Here is a 20,783-nt window from a genome sequence, read left to right as displayed (position 1 = left end):
ATAGAAGAAGTGCCCACTCACCGGAAGTGCACTTGATATAGTGCGGTATATAAAATGCTCCTTGGTGTCACTAGGTATACACATCTGGATCAGCGGGCAGAAGGGCTTCCCTCTCACGATCAATCAGGTCCGGGATCACAGGTATTAATGCTCCGAATCAGAGTTCCCCTTAAGAGATATGTGGGTGTTGCTCTTATGGTGGTAGGAGCCTCCCTCTCTGGATAAACTCGGAGCAACACAATTGGCTCACCCACTGATGATGTGCGTGGCACGTAACGCGTAAGGAGGAGCCTGCTTGCGCCGTTGACGTCACGCCGTCGGAGCATCGTGGAGCTCCGGCGGCCATTTCACTTCTGGGACGGTTAGTGCTTGCTCTGCCATTCCCATTGTAAGTTGGATGCATCCTTTTTTATTTAATAAACATCTGCTTAATTATACTACACGATGGGCACCTCTTTGTTTTGACCCCGTGCGGGGAGTATTTTTTCCAGACACTGTGTTGCTCCGAGTTTATCCAGAGAGGGAGGCTCCTATCACCATAAGAGCAACACCCACATATCTCTTAAGGGGAACTCTGATTTGGAGCATTAATACCTGTGATCCCGGACCTGATTGATCGTGAGAGGGAAGCCCTTCTGCCCGCTGATCCAGATGTGTATACCTAGTGACACCAAGGAGCATTTTATATACCGCACTATATCAAGTGCACTTCCGGTGAGTGGGCACTTCTTCTATTTAGCATAAGGAACCTTCACCGGTCTGGAATTCTGGGGACTATTTATTTATTTATTTTATTTCATTGAAAATATAATTTCTATAAAGCGCTGCACTATTTTTATGTTACATACATACATATATATATATATATATATATATATATATATATATATATTTTTTTTTTTTTTATTTTAATGTCTGGAAAGCTTCGGCATAGAAAGATTTGTCAGTATGCCTGGACCATCCTAGGACAGCCAGCTTCTCTCCATCATTGTGTTCACCGTTCCCCCAGAAAGACTCGTCTCCCGTACAGTTTCAAGACAGGCTATGCATAGATTATCCAGGAAATCAGGTGTTCTATGTGCTGAAAGTTCACAAAAATGACTGCTGTGGGCTGGGAACCATCAAGACCGGGACCCTTCCAGACCGGGACCCTTCCAGACCGGGACCCTTCCAGACCGGGACCCTTCCAGACCGGGACCCTTCCAGACCGGGACCCTTCCAGACCGGGACCCTTTCAGACCGGGACCCTTTCAGACCGGGACCCTTTCAGACCGGGACCCTTTCAGACCGGGACCCTTTCAGACCGGGACCCTTTCAGACCGGGACCCTTTCAGACCGGGACCCTTTCAGACCGGGACCCTTTCAGACCGGGACCCTTCAAGACCGGGACCCTTCAAGACTGGGAACCATCAAGACCAGGATTATCACTGACAGACAGACGGCCATCTTTGAAATGTTTACACCATTCAAATGTCTTACTGTGGCTGAGCGTCTCATCACCGTACTGTGCTTGAAGTCTTCTGTAGATACCCGCAGGTTTTACGCCTTCGTTCCCAAGAGACTTCATCCCCACATGCTGCTCCATGTACGTCCTAACGCTGTTGTTTGCTATCTTTACTAACGGGCTCTGGACTGCCCCGCGACACGTGCGCCGTCTATCGGTAATAGGACACACTTGCCACTTACTACTGCGTGTAGGAACACCACGCTAGCGTCCCTTTTTATACCTGTAAAATTAAAAGTCCTGGTTTGGCTTGAACACACCTCATATATATCCTATTAACCCCCCCGGAGGTATTCCTGCGTGTAGCTCGGGGTAAAGTTTCAGCACCACAAGTGGTAACCCCGAGCTACACTCGGGAATACACTGCAGCGTTGCTCCAGGATCTGTTCTTCACGTACCTTGTCCTGCGCTCCCGCGATGTCCCCCCTGCAGTGTCCCCAGCAATGTCCTCCAGCTGATGCCGGCATCTGTCTTCTGGGTTCCGTCCCCTGCGACGTCGGGACGTACGGGGGATGGAACTGGCGGGAAATTCAAAAATGTGAAAAAGTGACATTCACTGAATACACTAAAATCACATAGTATAACATTCCTGTATCAAACCATTTCACATACATTTTGTCCCGAGTGCTTTGTCTGGCGCCCTGCCTGCATTTTTACTGTTCTTTCTGCCTGGAAACTGAGAAACGTCCATGGCGTCCAAAAAGCGTCCCTTTCGGTCAAAAGTGGTTTTAGAGCGGCTAGAGAACAGCGATAGTAAATCAGAACCACTTGCAGAATTGAGTGATAATGATTCGTGGGGGAAATTCATCATCAGACACTGAAAACAATTTTGCGACTTTGCTCAGTGATGTGAGAACTTGGCGCTATATTTCAAATTTCAGTGTTTTTGGTTTGATTATATTATTGAATTAAATTTCTTATTATTATATTATTTTTTATGATTATTTATTAAATTATAATTTATGATTTCGTGTTTCAAATTTTATCATCCCCATGATGATTACTAGACTCTTGTTCGGACAGATTTCAGGGAGTTATTCCTAAAAATTACAGGCCTACAATAAAAAAAACTACATATTTCCATGCAAAAAGCTTTGAGCACAGAAATATGGACATAATCAGACTGCTAGGGAGGTTAAGAACCCAGGTTTTTGGGGTTTTTTTTGCAGTGTGTAGAATCCCCCTGTTAACACTTACCTGAGCCCCATCCAGTGATGGCCACCAGAGCCTCGTCTCTCTGGGGACTGATTCACATGTGCGGTGCGGATTGAAGCTCAGGTTTCACAGCTGATTGATACAATAGCTGTTCACAGGTTCAGGTCAGGTTTACATCAGGTTCTGGACAGGATTAGCTCAGGATCTTATCCTGTTCACACACATGCAGTTCCCATAGACGTCCATAGCCTGTAATCCGCACCTGAACCTGAAGGCACTGCTCAGAAATCGGACTTGACTCTTTTTAAAACCGCACTGAATCCGCACCGCCAGTGCACCGGACGTATGTGAACTGGCACCATAGGAAGCAATGGTATTTCATATGTCATGCGGATTGGATGCGGTTCAAACCAAACCGCATCCAGTCCACCTATATGTGAACGGGCACTCACTCCTGATTGGCTGAGGCATCAGCAGGCGGAAGGGGTAGTGTGAATGGAGACGCAGAGCCGCGGCTTGCTGTGTGACACCCGACAGGAAGGAGGTGCCAGGAGTGCCGGTGGGGGACGCGAGAAGAGGAGGATCAGGGCTGCTCTGTACAAATTCTCTGCACACAGCAGGTAAGTATAGTAATGTTTGTTATTTAACCTCTTCACGCCGGCCGAACGCAAATGTGCGGCCTCCCAGCATCTGGGGCTAGACGGCGAGCGGCCGCACATTTGCGTTCTATTAAAAAGGGACATAGGTGCCAATAGCGCGCGCCCTGCATGCTCCCAGCACACATGTCCGGTACTCACGGAAAGGTCCCGATCTCTTCTTTTGATCGGGACCTTTCCCGATCATGTGACCGCGCGGTCACATAACCCTAAACCCCGGCCCGCCTCCCGGCTTCTGAAACTCTTAAAGGGCCGGGAGGCGCCGGCGTGAAGGGGTTAAAAAAAGAAACCAAAAAAAACAAGACTTTAGTATCACCTTAACTTACACGCTTACAAACACACATATATGCATCAGTACAAGCTCCCAGATGCAGATTTTTGGATTCTGTATTCCAGATCTGAAAGAAGCTTCTGTTGACCCACCTGTACGAATGGCTCCATTGAAAACCATGCATCAGATCCATCATCACAAAGCACCTGTATATGCTTTTGTTTTTTTTTTTCTTTGTTTTTTTTTTTTGTTTACACAGGAACTTTTGTGCTAGAAAAAAAAACACTCCTAATAAGCTCATGTAAATGTAGCCAAAAAGTTTTTTTTCTTTTTTTTATTACTCGTGTGCTATAAACGCTGCGATATAAAGTGTTACTAAACCCAGGACCCTGTGTTAACTATATCCGCTCTCCCCGGACCCTGCGTTCCCTATATCCGCTCTCCCCGGACCCTGCATTCACTATATCCGGTCTCCCCAGACCCTGTATTCACTATATCTGGTCTCCCCGGACCCTGCATTCACTATATCCGGTCTCCCCCGGACCCTGCGTTCACTATAACCGGTCTCCCCTGACCCTGCGTTCACTATATCCGGTCTCCCCGGACCCCGCGTTCACTATATCCGGTCTCCCCGGACCCCGCGTTCACTATATCCGGTCTCCCCGGACCCCGCGTTCACTATATCCGGTCTCCCCGGACCCCGCGTTCACTATATCCGGTCTCCCCGGACCCCGCGTTCACTAGATCCGCTCTCCCCGGATCCCGCGTTCACTAGATCCGCTCTCCCCGGACCCCGCGTTCACTAGATCCGCTCTCCCCGGACCCCGCGTTCACTAGATCCGATCTCCCCGGACCCCGCGTTCACTAGATCCGGTCTCCCCGGACCCCGCGTTCACTATATCCGATCTCCCCGGACCCCGCGTTCACTAGATCCGCTCTCCCCGGACCCCGCGTTCACTAGATCCGATCTCCCCGGACCCCGCGTTCACTAGATCCGCTCTCCCCGGACCCCGCATTCACTATATCTGGTATGAATATATACTGGATTTTCTTTTTTTTTTACAATAATGGCGGCGATCAGCGACTTGTAGCGGGACTGCGGCGGGCATTGTGACACTGGGGGGGAACTGACTTGGTGTCACTAACATCCCCAGTGACACCAGTACAGTGATCAGTGCTAAAAAAAAGCACTGACACTAATGGCACTGGGCAGGAAGGGGTTAACATGAGGGGCGATCAAAGGGTTACCTGTGTGCTGTGTTTTTACTAAAAAAAACTGCTGTGTTTCACTGTAAGCACACTGCTTCGTATGGCTGTGCGTGATTTTGTGCACCCATGCCGCCCTGTAGCAGTATTTCTGCGGCGCGGAACCTGTTAAGTTCGGTTTGCAAAATGCAGCGCGATGTGCAGAATCGGATCACATGGGTGTGAATACGCATGCGATCCGATTCTGGTGCGAACAAAAAAAAAGGGCCCTGCACTATTTTGTTGCAGAAGAAAAGATTTGAGTCATACAAAATGTACGGCTCAAATCGCACCGCACAGAAATCGCATGTTGTTTGCACAGGAATGCGGTGCGGTTAGCTGTGCGAATCACATGCGTTGTGCCGCACCGCATCAGTGTTTTTGGTGTTTATCCACCTATAGGCACCACCCATTTAATTGCTGTTTTTGTTCATTTCTTTTCTGCTGCCTGGAATGGGGCTTTCAATGTACTTCTAGGCATCTCTGAGTGCATTTTAAGCAGCAAGTAGTTTAGCGTCTGACAAAATAAAAGGTTTAATAGAAAGAGTGATTGTTCCGTCCCATTGTGCATTCCAGAGCTCATCATCACACGCTTTTCTTGCAGTTTTCCTGAGCGACGAAGATGCGAGTGAGTTTATTGGCCGCAGGCTGCTGTATAACAGCTGGGATTTTGAGCTGGTTACACCGGGCAATCTGGAAAGGGAGTGCTATGAGGAGGTGTGCAACTATGAAGAGGCCCGGGAGTGCTTTGAGGATGACCAGAAAACTGTAAGTGTATGATGACATCTCATGTTTTGTGAAATTAAAGTGAAGATTTCTTGTTTATTTAGTTACCTAAAATAATTATCATGTTGTACTTGCCTGCTGTGTGCTGTGGTTTTGCACAGAGCATCCCTGATCCTCCTCTTCTGGGGTTCCCCAGCGGCGATGCTAGGTCCCCCCCCTCTTCTGAGTGCCCCCATAGGAAGCTGCTTGCAATGGGGGCAATCATGCATGCTCGCTCTTGAGCTGGGCTGTTTGCATCTATTCAGACACACAACCTCAGCTCAGCACCCTCCTTCACCTCCCCCCCCCCCTCTTCTGAGTGCCCCCATAGAAAGCTGCTTGCTGTGAGGGCACTCATTCTTGCTCGAACCTGAGCTGGGCTGTTTGCATCTATTCAGATACACAACCTCAGCACAGCACCCCCCCCCCCTTCTGAGTGCCCCCATAGGAAGTTGCTTGCTATGGGGGCACTGGTGCATGCTCACTCCTGAGCTGGGCTGTTTGTGTCTATTCATACACACAACCTCAGCTCAGCACCCTACCCCCCCCCCCCCCTTTCCCACTGTCTGCTCTCAGCCTTTGACTGACAGCAGCCAAGCCGATGACATAGGGGAGAGGGGAGAAGAGCTGCTGCAGACCTGCACAGCATTGGATCAAGATCAGGCGCAAGCAAGTATTTGGGGGGCGGGGGGGGATCTGGGGGATGAGCTACTGCTAACCACTTGACCTCCGAAAGGTTTTACCCTCTTCAGGAGATGGCATTTTTTTGCTATTCGGCACTGTGCTATTTTAGTTGGCAATTGCTCGGTCATTCAACACTGTACTCAAATGAAATTTATATATATATATTTTTTCACATAAATAGAGCTTTCTATTGCTGATATTTAATCACCACTGAGATTTATTTTTTTATAAACAAAAATGACCAGAAATGTAGGAAAACCAATAATGAAAAAAGACCAAAAATCTAGGAAAACTATAACTGAAAAAGACCACAAATTTAGGAAAACAACTGAAAAAGACCAAAAATTAGGAAACCAATAACAGAAAAAGACCACAAATTTAGGAAAACGATAACTGAATAAGACCACAAATTTAGGAAAACAACTGAAAGACTGAAAATTAGAAAAACAACAGAAAAAGATAAAAAAATTTAGGAAAATGATAACAGAAAAAGACCGAAAATTTAGGAAACCGATAACTGAAAGACCAAAAATGTAGGAAAATAACAGAAAAAGGTCAAAAATTTAGGAAAACAATAACTGAAAAAGACCAAAGATTTTGGAAAAAAAAAAACAAAAATCTTATTTCTTCATAAATTTTGGCCAAAATGTATTCTGTTGCATGTCTTCGGTACCGTGGATTAAAAAAGTCTAGATACCCCTGTTAAAATGTCAGGTTTCTGTGATGTAAAAAAATGAGACAAACATAAATCATTTCAGAACTTTTTACACCCTTTTAACCCTGGGTTCCCACTAATGCGGTGCGGTATATGGCATGTGACTCGCACCGGAACCGCACCGCATTCCTGTGCTAATCACATGCGATTTGTTTGCGGTGCGATTGTAGCCGTACATTTTGTATGTCTCTAATCGCCCGCACCTGCACCAAAAAGGTGCAGGACACTTTTTTTAGTCCGCACTAGAATCGGATCGCATGGGTATTCACACCTATGCGATCCGATTCTGCACATCGCACTGCATTTTGCGGACCGCTTTTGGGGTGTTGTTAACTCAACATACACACCTGTGCAAATCACATGCGATTTGTGTGCCATGCAATTGGAGCCGTATATTTTGTATGGCTCTAATCGCACCCGCACCAAAAAGGTGCAGGACCCTTTTTTGGGTCCGCACTAGAATCAGTTTGCATGGGTAACGGAGTACGATTCTGATGCGGTGCACCACATCAGTGTAAACCAGGGCTTAATGTGGCGGCACAGTGGCTTAGTGGTTAGCACGTCTTGCAGTAAATGGGTCATGGGTTTGATTCCCAACCATGGCGCCTCCTGCCTGGAGTTTGCATGTTCTCCCTGTGCTTGCGTGGGTTTGCTCCGGGTGCTCCGGTTTCCTCCCACACTCCAAAGACATGCTGGTAGGTTAATTGGATCCTGTCTAAATTGTCCCTAGTATGTGTATGTATGAATGTGAGTTAGGGACCTTAGATTGTACGCCCCTTGAGGGTTAGGAACTGATGTGAATGTACAATATATATGTAAAGTGCTGCGTAAATGAATGGCGCTATATAAGTACCTGAAATAAATGTGACCTATAAAATGTACAACTCACTTGGAAAACAAACTGAATTCTTATGGGGGGGGGGGGGGGGGGGGAGTAAAAATAAAAATATAAAATAACTGTGGTCTCCAATTCTCCACCCAAGCGGAGACACAGAGGGTTCTAATCTTTCCCTCCTCCAGGCAACCTAAAATATCGATCTAAAATAAAAAAATACAAAGAAGTTGTTGCAAGCGCTGCGATTGCAGACATGTTTGTGCAGCTGCTTGTTCCAGGGCTATTGTCCTCGGTTTACTTTTTTCAATTCTTGACTTTCCGTGACTTAACCTCCTTAGCGGTTATCCCGAGTGTAGCTCGGGGTAAAATTTCTGTACCAAGAGCGGTAACCCCCCCCCGAGCTACACTCGGGCTTACCATGCGGCGTTGCTCTGGGGGTCCCTGCAGCACTTACCTTGTCCTTCGCTCCCGCGATGTGTCCCCTGCAGCGTCCCCGGCCATCTCCTCCGGCCGATGCCGGCATCTGGCTTATGTGTTCCGGTCCCTGTGACGTCGGGACGTATGGGCGCCGGAACCGGTGGGAAATTTGAAATTTTAAAAAAATGTCATTTTTGCTGTCATTGCTGTTTCAATGCATTTCACATACATTTTGTCCCTACTGCTTTGTCCGGCGCCCTGCCTGCATTTTTACTGTTCTTTCTGCCTGGAAACTGAGAAACGTCCATGGCGTCCAAAAAGCGTCCCTTTACGTCAAAAGCGGTTTTAGAATAGCGATAGTAAATTAGAACCACTTGCAGAATTGAGTGATAATGATTCGTGGGGGAAATTCCTCATCAGACACTGAAAGCGATTTTGCGACTTTGCTCAGCGATGTGCGAATTTGTCTCTGTATTTCAAATTTCAGTGTTTTTGGTTTGATTATATTATTGAATTAAATTTATTATTATATTATTATTTTTTGATTATTTATTAAATTATCATTTATGATTTCGTGTTTCAAATTTTATCATATCCAGAATGTTTACTAGACTCTTGTTCGGACAGATTTCAGTGAGTTATTCCTACAAATTACAGCCTACAATAAAAAACAACATATTTCCATGCAAAATAATGGTACCGCTTTCAGCACAAAAAATCGGAAAGAATCAGACCGCCAAGGAGGTTAAAACAAGCAGGATAGTACAGTGTTACTCAACCAGGGTGCTGCAAGCAGGGGCGGACTGACCATTCGGGCACTGCCCGAGGGCCCGGGGTCATAAGGGGGCCCCATGAGATGCCCCTGGTACCTTTTTTCATAGGCTTTTTTGGGTGTGGTTTGAGTGTGGGCGAGGACACAGGGGCCCCATGATCTCTTATTGCCCAGGGGCCCCATGAGTTGTCAGTCCGCCCCTGGCTGCAAGTATAACACCTCGGTCACATCGGGCGCGACTTGGCATGCGATTTGCATGCCCTGCGACTTGCAAATTGCATGCCAAGCTGCGCCCTATCGTCCGCAATTACAGCAGTCATATCGCTGCGGTTCCGACTTATATCCGACCGATAAATACAATCTTCATCCCAGATTTTAAAAGGGTAAAATATATGGTCATTTTTATAAAACATTCCAAAATGTGACTATATATCAAGGTTTGCGCTGACTGGCTAAGGACATGACAAAGTTCCTGTAGTAGCGCACGGCAAAAAAAAAATCACTTGCATCCTTTTATTGAAATGTTGTATATATTTCGAAGCATCCATCAAATTTTTCTTTTATTATGCAATGCATGCTAATGGACTGAAATGTCCCACGTTCACCATTTTTATTTTTTTTTAAATACTGCTAAATGCAGCCTAGATCAATATTAACATTCACAATTTAATGCGCTGACACAAGTGAGACCACTGAATATTCATCACCGGACGGTTTCTATAGGGAAGAGTGGGAAAATTAATGCGAAATTAGATTTCTGTAATGTGCAAATGATTCTGTCCAGTAATTGAAGGTCAGAGAGAAAAATCCTGAAATCTTGTGAAACAAGCCTTTATGTTCACTCATTCTAGTCACATTAAAGATGGAGATGTGAAGATCCTGTGATTGACGGGTCTGGCAGTCGGGTTGCCATGGAGACATGAGGGCTGACTGAGCGGGGCTGACTGAGCGGTGCCGGCCATGCTTTGCTGACACTCTGCCAGATGGCTTTCTTACTATCAAAAACCTTTCTGACGGTATCTGAAAGGGGGGGATGGGAAAAGCATTGGGGCAGTATCGTCAAATTAATGGCGGGTATCATGCATTCCATTGTCATATAGTATGTAGATATTTTATATAATTTTTGTCCCACATGAAATATATATATATTTTTTTAAATTAATGGAGGATGCCATGCATTTCATGATGATGCCATCAATTTTCATTAGTATACAGATTTTTTTTTTTTTTCATGTAAGTCCCAATTTTGCCACACATGAAATACAATTTCCTTTTTTTTTCTGCCCTCATTTTTTTTTTTAATTTTTTTAATTTTTTTTTTCATGTGTGTATTAAATAAAGACAGGTGTGTGTGTGTGTATGTATATGTGTGTGTGTGTGTGTGTGTGTGTGTCTATATGTGTGTGTATATATATCAATATATCTCTATATGTATGTATGTATATCTCATATATATATATATATATCAGGGGTGGACTGACAACTTATGGGGCCCCCGGTCAATAGGGGATCATGAGGCCCCTGTGTCCTTGCCCACACCCAAAAAAGCCTATCAAAAAGCCAATGAAAGGTACTAGGGGCATCTCATGGGGCCCCCCAGTGCCCGAGTGCTCCAATGGTCTGTCCGCCCCGATATATATATATATATATATATATATATATATATGTATGGGCAGCACAGTGGCTAAAAGGTTAGCACTTCCACCTGGCAGTACTCGGGTCATTGGTTCAAATCCCAACCATGGCACCACCTGCCTGGAGTTTGCATGTTCTCCCTGTGCCTGCGTGGGTTTCCTCTGGGTACTCCAGTTTCCTCCCACACTCCAAAGACCCGCTGGTAGGTTAATTGGCTCCTGTCTAAATTGTCCCTAATATGTGTATGTATGAATGTGAGTTAGGGGCCTTAGATTGTACGCCCCTTGAGGGTTAGGGACTGATGTGAATGTACAATATATATGTAAAGCGCTGTGTAAATTGATGGTGTTATATAAGTACCTGAAATAAATACATATATTTGTGTGTGTATATATATATATATATATATATATGCGTGTGTGTGTGTGTATGTATGTATGTATATGTATGTATATATATATTATTATTATACAGGATTTATATAGCGCCAACAGTTTGCTCAGCGATTTACAATATAATAGGAGACAATACAGCAACAATACAGTTCAATACAAGAGGGATAGGAGGGCCCTGATCCTGGGAGCTTACAATCTAGGAGGTGTGTGTGTGTATATGTATATAATTTGTTATTCTTGAATAATCGACATAGGAATTATCATAGTGTTGTTTTTTTTTTTGTGTTTTTTTTAATAATTTACTTAATGCACCTTTCAAATTTGTGCTGGTAAAATAAAAAACATCCCATTGCCCTCCTCATCAGTTTGTTAAAAATGGTTAATGACCTCCTATTATGGTCCAGCAGTGTTCCCTTGTAGCTCTGTTGTGATTGTGTGGGTCCACCCATGAATGATCCTCTGTTTTTGTTTTGTTTTTTTGTGGGGGTTTTTTTCCTCTTTTTTTGCATGCTAGTCTCATATCGAAAGTGAAGAGGTTACGAAAGTTACACAAATTCTCGTACGACCGAATAAAAGTTTGGATGTAATGTATTTTTGGAGGAAAACTGTACTGGTTAAATTAAAATTGTACGATCTTTACTCTTTGAATAATTTGGGAAGATTGCTGTGTGCTAATGATGAGATTATATCGTACGATCACTTTGAAATCTGCATTTTTCATACAATTTTATGATCGTGTGGGTTTAAGTGACATCCAGGCAACAGAATAGAAAATCACTTCTAGATAAATCCATTATGACTGACCTGTCCAGTCAGTGCCAGATTTATAATGGGGAAAAAGGGGCAACTGCCCTGGGCCCCCCTGACACAAGCCACCCCCCCCCCCACCCCTCCATACAAAAATTATATAGAACAATATAAAAAAAGTTAAAAATAAATATAAAATGTATAATAAAAAAGTACTTTGTTTTTAAATGTATCTTGAGAATTAATATTTTGCCTGCCATGATCTGTAAAGGTCTTTACTCTGGAATAGTATTTTATCATTTTTAAAAATGAACTTTGGTGGCTCAAGTGTCGTGATTGGGTGTGTACACGCATAGCCTCCAGAATAACGTTTTGACGTGTATTTTTTAAAATGTGCGACTGTCAATTAGAATGTAAACCAAATCTGTGTATAAGGGGCCCACTGAACATAAAGTGCCCTGGGGGGCCTTCCTCCCCCTCAGGTCTAAATCTGGTCCTAAGTCCAGTACTTGGAGCTGAGACTTTTGCAGTCTCAAAAAAATAAAATGAAGTAGAACTTTTGTATTTCACACAGAAATTGTTCAGAACATTTTTTGGGGGCAAATTAACTAAACTGTGATGGGAAGAAAAAGAAGGGGGGGGGGGGGGGGTTGGACAAAATGAGTAAATAATGTAGAAATTGGAAAGCCAAAGACTTGAAGATTTTCATGGAGCTGGAGTCTCACCATGGGCTGCAACATGACTGGAAGGAGTGAAATGGCGGCTTTCAAAGGAAGTCTCTAGTGAGAAAGTATGGAGGGTGCCATTTTTTTATTTCAGCGTATGAAAATGCTAGTTCCCTGGTTGCCATGCTCAATGGGCTTCTGTGTATACTGTTTTGTTTTTAGTTGTTTTTTTACAAAAAGGATTAATTATTCTGATAAACTTTTCATCAGGACTGTTTTGTAAAGGATGGAAAAATAAATCTATATTCATATTTCCATCCTTTACAAAATAGTCTCTCTCTCTCTCTCGCGCTCCCTCTCGCGCTCCCTCTCGCGCTCCCTCTCGCGCTCCCTCTCGCGCTCCCTCTCGCGCTCCCTCTCGCGCTCCCTCTCGCTCTCTCTCTCGCTCTCTCTCTCGCTCTCTCTCTCGCTCTCTCTCTCCCTTGCTCTCTCTCTCCCTTGCTCTCTCCCTCTCTCCCTCTCTCGCTCTCTCTCATTTATTTATATATATATTTATTTTAATTGTACATATCATAGCATCATGAGCCCTCCAAAGAGAAAGTACTTTTCTGATTGCCCTCTAGTGGCTATTTTCCAGAATGCACCCACCATTTAGTATGGTTGGGCAACTTGCAGTTTTGCTGCTCTATGAAGGTCATGCTTACACCTCAGTCCTATCACATAAGTAATTTGTGGCAATGCATTGACCTTAATTCTACAAGACCACAATCTATGTACATGTAGCAGAATTATCGAAGCAGTAAAGGCAATAAAATACTCCATTGCAGGTAAAGGAGTTGCTGAAAGGCCAATTCTAACCCAAAGCTAATACACGTGTGTGTCCCACATATATATATGTGTGTATATATATATATATATATATGTGTGTGTGTGTATGTATATGTGTGCGTGTGTATATATATGTATGCATATGTGTGCGTGTATGTGTATGTATGTATGTATGTATGTGTATATATATATATATATATATATATATATATATATATATATATATATATATATATATATATATATATATATATATATATATATATAATCACACAGTTTGACACAGCATGTAGGTTTGCAAAGCTCTTGGCTATTCTGGCAGTGAGATCACTGCAGCTGCTTTCCCAGCTCTGCTCCCTTGCTGCATCAACTAGAAGAGGTTCTGTAGGGAAAGAGGTGCAGAGCTGGAATATCTAGCAGGGAGGCAGGGAGGTCTTCTCACTGGACTTGTTAGTGGATAAAAGCAGCCAATAGGTCATTGAACACACATGTCCTCTATGTTGAAACATCAGGAACTTTTGTCATGATATGCTTTCTTTAAGGTGTCTTGCTACCTTTTGCTATTGGATTCAATGCTGGATTTAGACATGTGTATGCTGAAATTTTCATTTAGTTTCAGATACATTCCTTCATTGAAGAATTTCATTTCATCATATTTATTCTGTTGATCCGATTCGTTTTTTGGAATTCATTTTGTATCTTTAGCATTCGTTTCGTATATTCTTTGGTCCGGGTGGATTTGAAAAATGTTTTTCAGAAGATTTCTGTATATTTGATATATTAGGCCTCTTGCACACTGTACTGACTTTTGCGCATCAGCATTTCTGGACATCATTTCAGGCATTTGTATTGTGTGTATTTTTGCATGCATTTGTGCACAAATGCGCACTGACCAGAAATGCAAATCTTTCTGGGTTTTTTTTTTTTTTTTGTTTATTTACTCAAGATTGCACAGCACGTGTTTCCGCACCTGTGTGTACAGATACATTGTAAAAAATGGTCTGCATTTTAGATCCGTAAAAAAAAAAACCCACCGCTATACTAAGCTTTTTCAAGCTGCAGTGTGCAAGAGGCCTTATATATGCGGGTGGATTGAATATTTCAGATGCTAATCCAACCCACCAAGAAAAATAACATGAGATGATTGGACAATATCCATTGACATCATGTGCATCCAAATTAACGAATGCAACAACATTTGAATCCATTTGTCATCCAAATTTTCAAACCGATTAGAAAATTGAATTAATTTCCCCCTGGGCGCGAAGTACTATCACATGGTGTGACGTCACCTGAATGGAAAAAATGCATTTGTTAGCGTGGTGTAAAAAGGACGCCGCTCTAACCGCATGTGGAATCTAGTATGAGGATGGCCGAAGCGACTGACACGCTTCGCCCCACTCTCTTTGACCAACCCCTGGAAGGCTGGATGAAACGCGTCGGGGGCGTGGCCGGAGCGATGGCTGAGGCCATCCTCGTACAAGATTCCACGTGCGGTTTGAGCGGCGTCCTTTTTACACCACACTTACTAGGTTGGATACTATTGTGGACACCACTCCGCCTTCATTCCGGTGAGGTGATCATTCAGCTCCAGTTTGGAGCGGCACCATCACCAGGGGCGGACTGACAACTCATGGGGCCCCTGGGTAATAAAGGATCATGGGGCCCCTGTGTCCTTCCCAAACTCAAAAAAGCCTATCAAAAAGATACCAGGGGCATCTCATGGGGCCCCCTACTGACCCCGGGCCCTCGGGCAGTGCCCGAGTTTCCAAATGGTCAGTCCGCCCCTGGCCATCATGCTACACATATAATTTAAAAAAAATTTTTTTTTTTCAGATTTGTGAACATTCGTTACTATGTCCATTCGAAGATTTGCATACATCCAAATCTTCGAAAATGTAATTTTTGCACGTCTAGCTGGTTGATAAATTGTGTTGATGGCAATTTAACTGGTGTTAGCTTTTCATTACATTGCATGGCCTCAAAAAGAGCGCAAGATTCGATTGCACTTTTGCTTGCTCCAGCTTTCATCAATTGGTCCTGTGTTTCTAATAATAATCCTTTTTAATAGTAATAATTCTGTATATTTCTCTTACAGAAAGACTTTTGGAACAAGTATCAACACAACGGGCAGGGAGGAAACTCTGGTAAGTGATTTTATTTCAAGGTTCAAAAAATTTCATGGCTCACAAATGTTCTTTTGCAATGATCACTTTCACGCAGGGTGGATTTGATTTAAATCGAGTTGATTTAAGCCACGATTTAAAGCGAGTTGATTGAATTCACGATCTAAAGCGAGTTGATTGAATTCACGATCTAAAGCGAGTTGATTGAATTCACGATCTAAAGCGAGTTGATTGAATTCATGATCTAAAGCGAGTTGATTTAAGCCACGATTTAAAGCGAGTTGATTTAAATCACAATCTAAAGCGAGTTGATTCAAATCACGATTTAAAGCGAGTTGATTCAAATCACGATTTAAAGCGAGTTGATTTAAATCACGATTTAAAGCGAGTTGATTTAAATCACGATTTAAAGCGAGTTGATTTAAGCCACGATTTAAAGCGAGTTGATTTAAGCCACGATCTAAAGCGAGTTGATTTAAATCACGATCTAAAGCGAGTTGATTTAAATCACAATCTAAAGCGAGTTGATTTAAACCACGATTTTAAATCGAGTTGATTCAAACCACGATTTTAAATCGAGTTGATTCAAACCACGATTTTAAATCGAGTTGATTCAAACCACGATTTTAAATCGAGTTGATTCAAACCACGATTTTAAATCGAGTTGATTCAAACCACGATTTTAAATCGAGTTGATTCAAACCACGATTTTAAATCGAGTTGATTCAAACCACGATTTTAAATCGAGTTGATTCAAACCACGATTTTAAATCGAGTTGATTCAAACCACGATTTTAAATCGAGTTGATTCAAACCACGATTTTAAATCGAGTTGATTCAAACCACGATTTTAAATCGAGTTGATTCAAACCACGATTTTAAATCGAGTTGATTCAAACCACGATTTTAAATCGAGTTGATTCAAACCACGATTTTAAATCGAGTTGATTCAAACCACGATTTTAAATCGAGTTGATTCAAACCACGATTTTAAATCGAGTTGATTTAAGTCACGATCTAAATCGAGCTGATCTAAATCATAATTTTTAAAGAGCAGTTGTCAACTCTGTCCCACAGCAGCTCCTCCTCTGACCTGCTGTTGACTCACTTTAATGGGACAACTGGTGATGCGGCAGGGACACAGCAAGGTGAGGGACGTGGCGGCAGCAGGTGAGTGGACGCCCGCTGACAGGCGCTGCCATGATGGATCTAAAATGACAGGTGCTCTTTAAATGTAAGGAATCCGACTCATTCTTGCTGGTAGTTAGAATCTTTAATACAGGCGTACTTCGGTTTACGAACGCCTCAGTTAATGTAATTTTCGGTTTACAAATGAAAATCCATTACAAATAATGCCTCGATTTACAAATTTTTTTCACAATATGAAGCGTTTATAGCGCCGTGCCTTTAAAGTGCATTTTGTAAAGAGTTTTGAACAGATAAGACTTTTTTCTGATTAATTGCATTTACCAATTTTTTTTTTTAAAATTATGTCCCTGTACAGTATTTATGCCTTTTAGAGTGCTCTTTATAAAGGGTATTGAACAGATAAGACGTTTGTTTTACTTTTTTCTGACCTCCGGAACGGATTAATTGGTTTTCAATACATTTACGAATTAATTTTTAATCCTGTTCCTGTACAGTATTTATGCCTTTAAAGTGCACTTTATAAAGAGTTTTGAACAGATAAGACTTTTTTTTTTTTTTTTTTACTTTTTTTCTGATCCTCCATATCAGATTAATTGGTTTTCAATGCATTCCTATGGGAAACCGCGTTTCGATTTACGAACTTTTCGCAATATGAAACGTCCCGCAGAACTCATTAAATTCAAAAACCGAGGTACGCCTGTATTTGCAAAACCAAATGAAGGTTTCCTTGTTAGAATAATAGTCTGTCAGGTTAGTAAAACAGTGAAATCAGAACCGATTTTAGGTTAATGGGTTAATCACACATAGCTGAAGAACTTCTCAGATTCTTTTATTTCATGTTTTTTCTCCTGGTTACTGTGAAATGGTGTGAATGCAGAGGCAGACTGACCATTAGAGCACTCTGCACTGCCCGAGGGCCCGGGGTCAGTAGGGGGCCCCATGAGATGCACCTGGTACCTTTCATTGGCTTTTTTGGGTGTGGGCAAGGACACAGGGGCCCCATGATCCCCTTTTGCCCGGGGGCCCCATGAGTTGTCAGTCCGCCCCCGTGTGAATGCATCAATGCAGTGCATGTTCTCAGCTGGATTCATTCAATGAGTTTACCAAAAATGTAAATCTTGCAGAATATACAGCCTCATGCGACATAACTAAGCTCCATTTCATGCTGAATAAACTAAATTATGAATGTATCTTAAATAGAAAATGATCCTTAGATAGATTTTTACTTCAAAAGCATTTTATTAAAATTTGATAAAAATCAAAAAAATCTGATTTAAGTAAAAAAAAAAAAAATCAGATTTTAAATTTTAACCTCTTCCCATCTGGCCATGTCGATAAAGGGCCAGATGGTAGCACTGTCGATGCATCTATTGCTTGTATGCACTCCCTGGGAACACAGATCGTTGTACGGGACCTCTGTGCGAGGTCCCGATTCATGTGATCACTGATTGGCCAATCAGTGATCACATGAATAGTAATAAACAAGATGTCACTTCCTGACATCATTGCTTACTACTAGTGAAATCTGTGAATGATCACAGAGGTCACATGGTACAGGGCTATTCACAACAGTCTTGTACCATGTGACAAGCTGTGACCAACGTGTAATCATGGCATGCATATATTAACCACTTCCCATCCGGTCCAAGTATACAAGACGGTGGCAGTGCAAGGGTGGGTTGCCGTTCATAAACTGCGCCCACCATTTTGGACTGTGAGCACGCGGCACCGAGATCCGGTGCCTGCTGTGTCTGGAGGACACAGCAGAACACCGATCGCTGTACGGGACCTCTGTGTGAGGTCCCGATCATGTGATCACTGATTGGCCAATCAGTGATCACATGAATAGTAGTAAGCAAGATATCACTTCTGACATCATTGCTTACTACTAGTGAAATCTGTGAATGATCACAGAGGTCACATGGTACCGGGCTATCCACAACAGCCTTGTACCATGTGACAAGCTTTAACCAATCACAGCTCTCACAGTATTTCTCAATGGCGGCAGGAATGCAGCCAGAGAGAAGGAGAAATGATTGCTTTTACAGCAATTATTTACAGCATCACCTCCCACAAGTGATATATACAAAATCATGTATATATCCAAGATTTTGCACAGCGCGGCCATCCTGTAGCAGTACTTCTGCTATGGGGTGGTCAGCGAGTGGTTAAAGAAAACGTAAACCCAACATTTCATACCCCTTATCTCTGCCTGCTGTACCATGTATATCCTGTTCTCTTTGTATTGCTTCCTTTGTGCAAAATCCCTGGTGTTCCTGCCAGTCCCTCTGCTTTCCTGATTAAAAACTGACAACACTAGGCATGGAAGCACAGCATGGTCAGTTCTATAGCTATGATGGAAACTCCTGCTCTCCACCAGTCAGTGCTGACACGCCCCTTCCCAACCAACCCCCCCCCCAGCCATTCACTGGGAAGATCAGTGTAATGTTGTTTCTCCTCCCCCATGCTCTTATGAAGCTGAGAACAGAGGGCGGGAGCATTTTTATATGTACACATAAATGTTTTGCCTTTCATTTCCATTTTAAACTGAACGAGTTGTTTTTACAAGGTGAGGGTTTACATGTACTTTAAAGTAGGGGTCTCCAAACCTCCTACACAAAGAGCCAGTTTACTGTCTTGCAGACTTTTCAGGTGCTGGACTATGGCCATTGTGAGTAGAAAATGCTGTTGCATCAGTGGGAATAAACAATGCTTCATCATTCATATGAGCAGGAGGAATTGTGCGAATTGTTGGTATCCGAGGAAGGATTAGTGCCCCATTTTTGGTGTCAATGAGAGGAATGGTGCCCCATCTTTGGTGTCATTGGAAGGAATGGTGCCCCATCTTTGGTGTCATTGGAAGGAATGGTGCCCCATCTTTGGTGTCATTGGAAGGAATGGTGCCCCATCTTTGGTGTCTGTGAGAGGAATAGTGCCAATTGTTGATATCAGGGGAAGAAATTGTTCACCATCATTGGTGTCCATGGGAGGAATGGTGTCCCATTGTTGGTATCAGTGGAAGGAATCACTGTATGTCCAAACATTGGTGTCTGCGGGAGGAACAGTGGCAAGTGTCAATTTGTTGATATCAAGGGAAGAGATCGTGCCCTATCATTGGTGTCCATGTGAGGAATGGTGCCCCATTCTTGGTGTTAGTGGAAGAAATATGTCCCATCATTGATGTCTGTGGGGGGAACAGTGCCAATTGTTGGTATCAGGGGAAGATATCGTGCCTCATCATTGGTGTCCATGGGGGAAATAGTGCCCCAATGTTGGTGTCAGTGGAAGGAATTCTGTCCTATCATTAGTGTCTGTCGGAAGAACAGTGCCAAATGTTGATATCAGGGGAAGAGATCATGCCCTATCATTGGTGTCCATGTGAGGAATAGTACCCCATTGTTGGTGTCAGTGGAAGGAACTATGTCCCATCATTGGTGTCCATGGGAGGAATGGTGCCCCGTTGTTTCTGTCAGTGGAAGGAACTATGTTCCATCATTGGTGTCCATGGGAGGAATGGTGCCCCATTGTGTGTGTCAGTGGAAGGAACTATGTTCCATCATTGGTGTCCATGGGAGGATTGGTGCCCCATTGTTGGTGTCAGTGGAAGGAACTATGTCCCATCATTTGTGTCCATGGGAGGAATGGTGCCCCATTGTTAGTGTCAGTAGAAGGAGCTATGTCCCATCATTGGTGTCCATGAAAGGGATGGTGCCCCATTGTTTGTGTCAGTGGAAGGAATTATGTCCCATCATTGGTGTCCATGGGAGGAATGGTGCCCCATTGTTGGTGTCAGTAGAAGGAGCTATGTCCCATCATTGGTGTCCATGGGATGAATCATACCCCATTGTTGGTGTCAGTCTGAGAATAGTGCCTTGTTTTGGGGGAGCAATAGTGCCCCAAGGGCCGGATAAAGGCAGGCAAAGGGCCACAGTTTAGAGACCACTGTTTTAAAGGAAGCCAGTGAAGCCTTCTTGCATATAACACCAGAAAATGCTGCTGCTTGTGTTATCCTCTTAGCATGCTTTCTTCCTACCTGCTTCTAAATACTTCTCTCTAAGCATGTGCTCTATAGAAATCATTACTTTTAGAGCCGCTGGCGTTGAATCAGCCAGGCATGGTTAGCGGCATAACATTTATTTTTCCCTATATTTGATCCTATTGAAACCACATCGATTGATATGCTCTGCATTCTTGATGATGTAGAAAGGATTGTGATTCC

General features: G+C 43.2%; 1 protein-coding gene across 1 annotated transcript in view; it reads left to right on the top strand.

Moving 5' to 3' along the window:
• PRRG2 (proline rich and Gla domain 2) overlaps positions 1-20,783 on the top strand; it is a 90,699-nt gene that overhangs the window by 58,151 nt on the left and 11,765 nt on the right. Inside the window, exons 3-4 of the mRNA XM_089655173.1 lie at positions 5,436-5,599; positions 15,388-15,436. Coding sequence (XP_089511299.1) covers positions 5,436-5,599; positions 15,388-15,436 — 213 coding nt within the window. The remainder of the gene's footprint in view (positions 1-5,435; positions 5,600-15,387; positions 15,437-20,783) is intronic.

This window comes from Staurois parvus, unplaced genomic scaffold (genome assembly GCF_062004578.1).
Source record: "Staurois parvus isolate SC_StPar_1 unplaced genomic scaffold, SC_StPar_1.0 ptg000827l, whole genome shotgun sequence".
NCBI lineage: Eukaryota > Metazoa > Chordata > Amphibia > Anura > Ranidae > Staurois > Staurois parvus.
The sequence above is the reverse complement of the archived record's forward strand: the minus strand, read 5'-3'. Positions and strand labels throughout refer to the sequence as shown.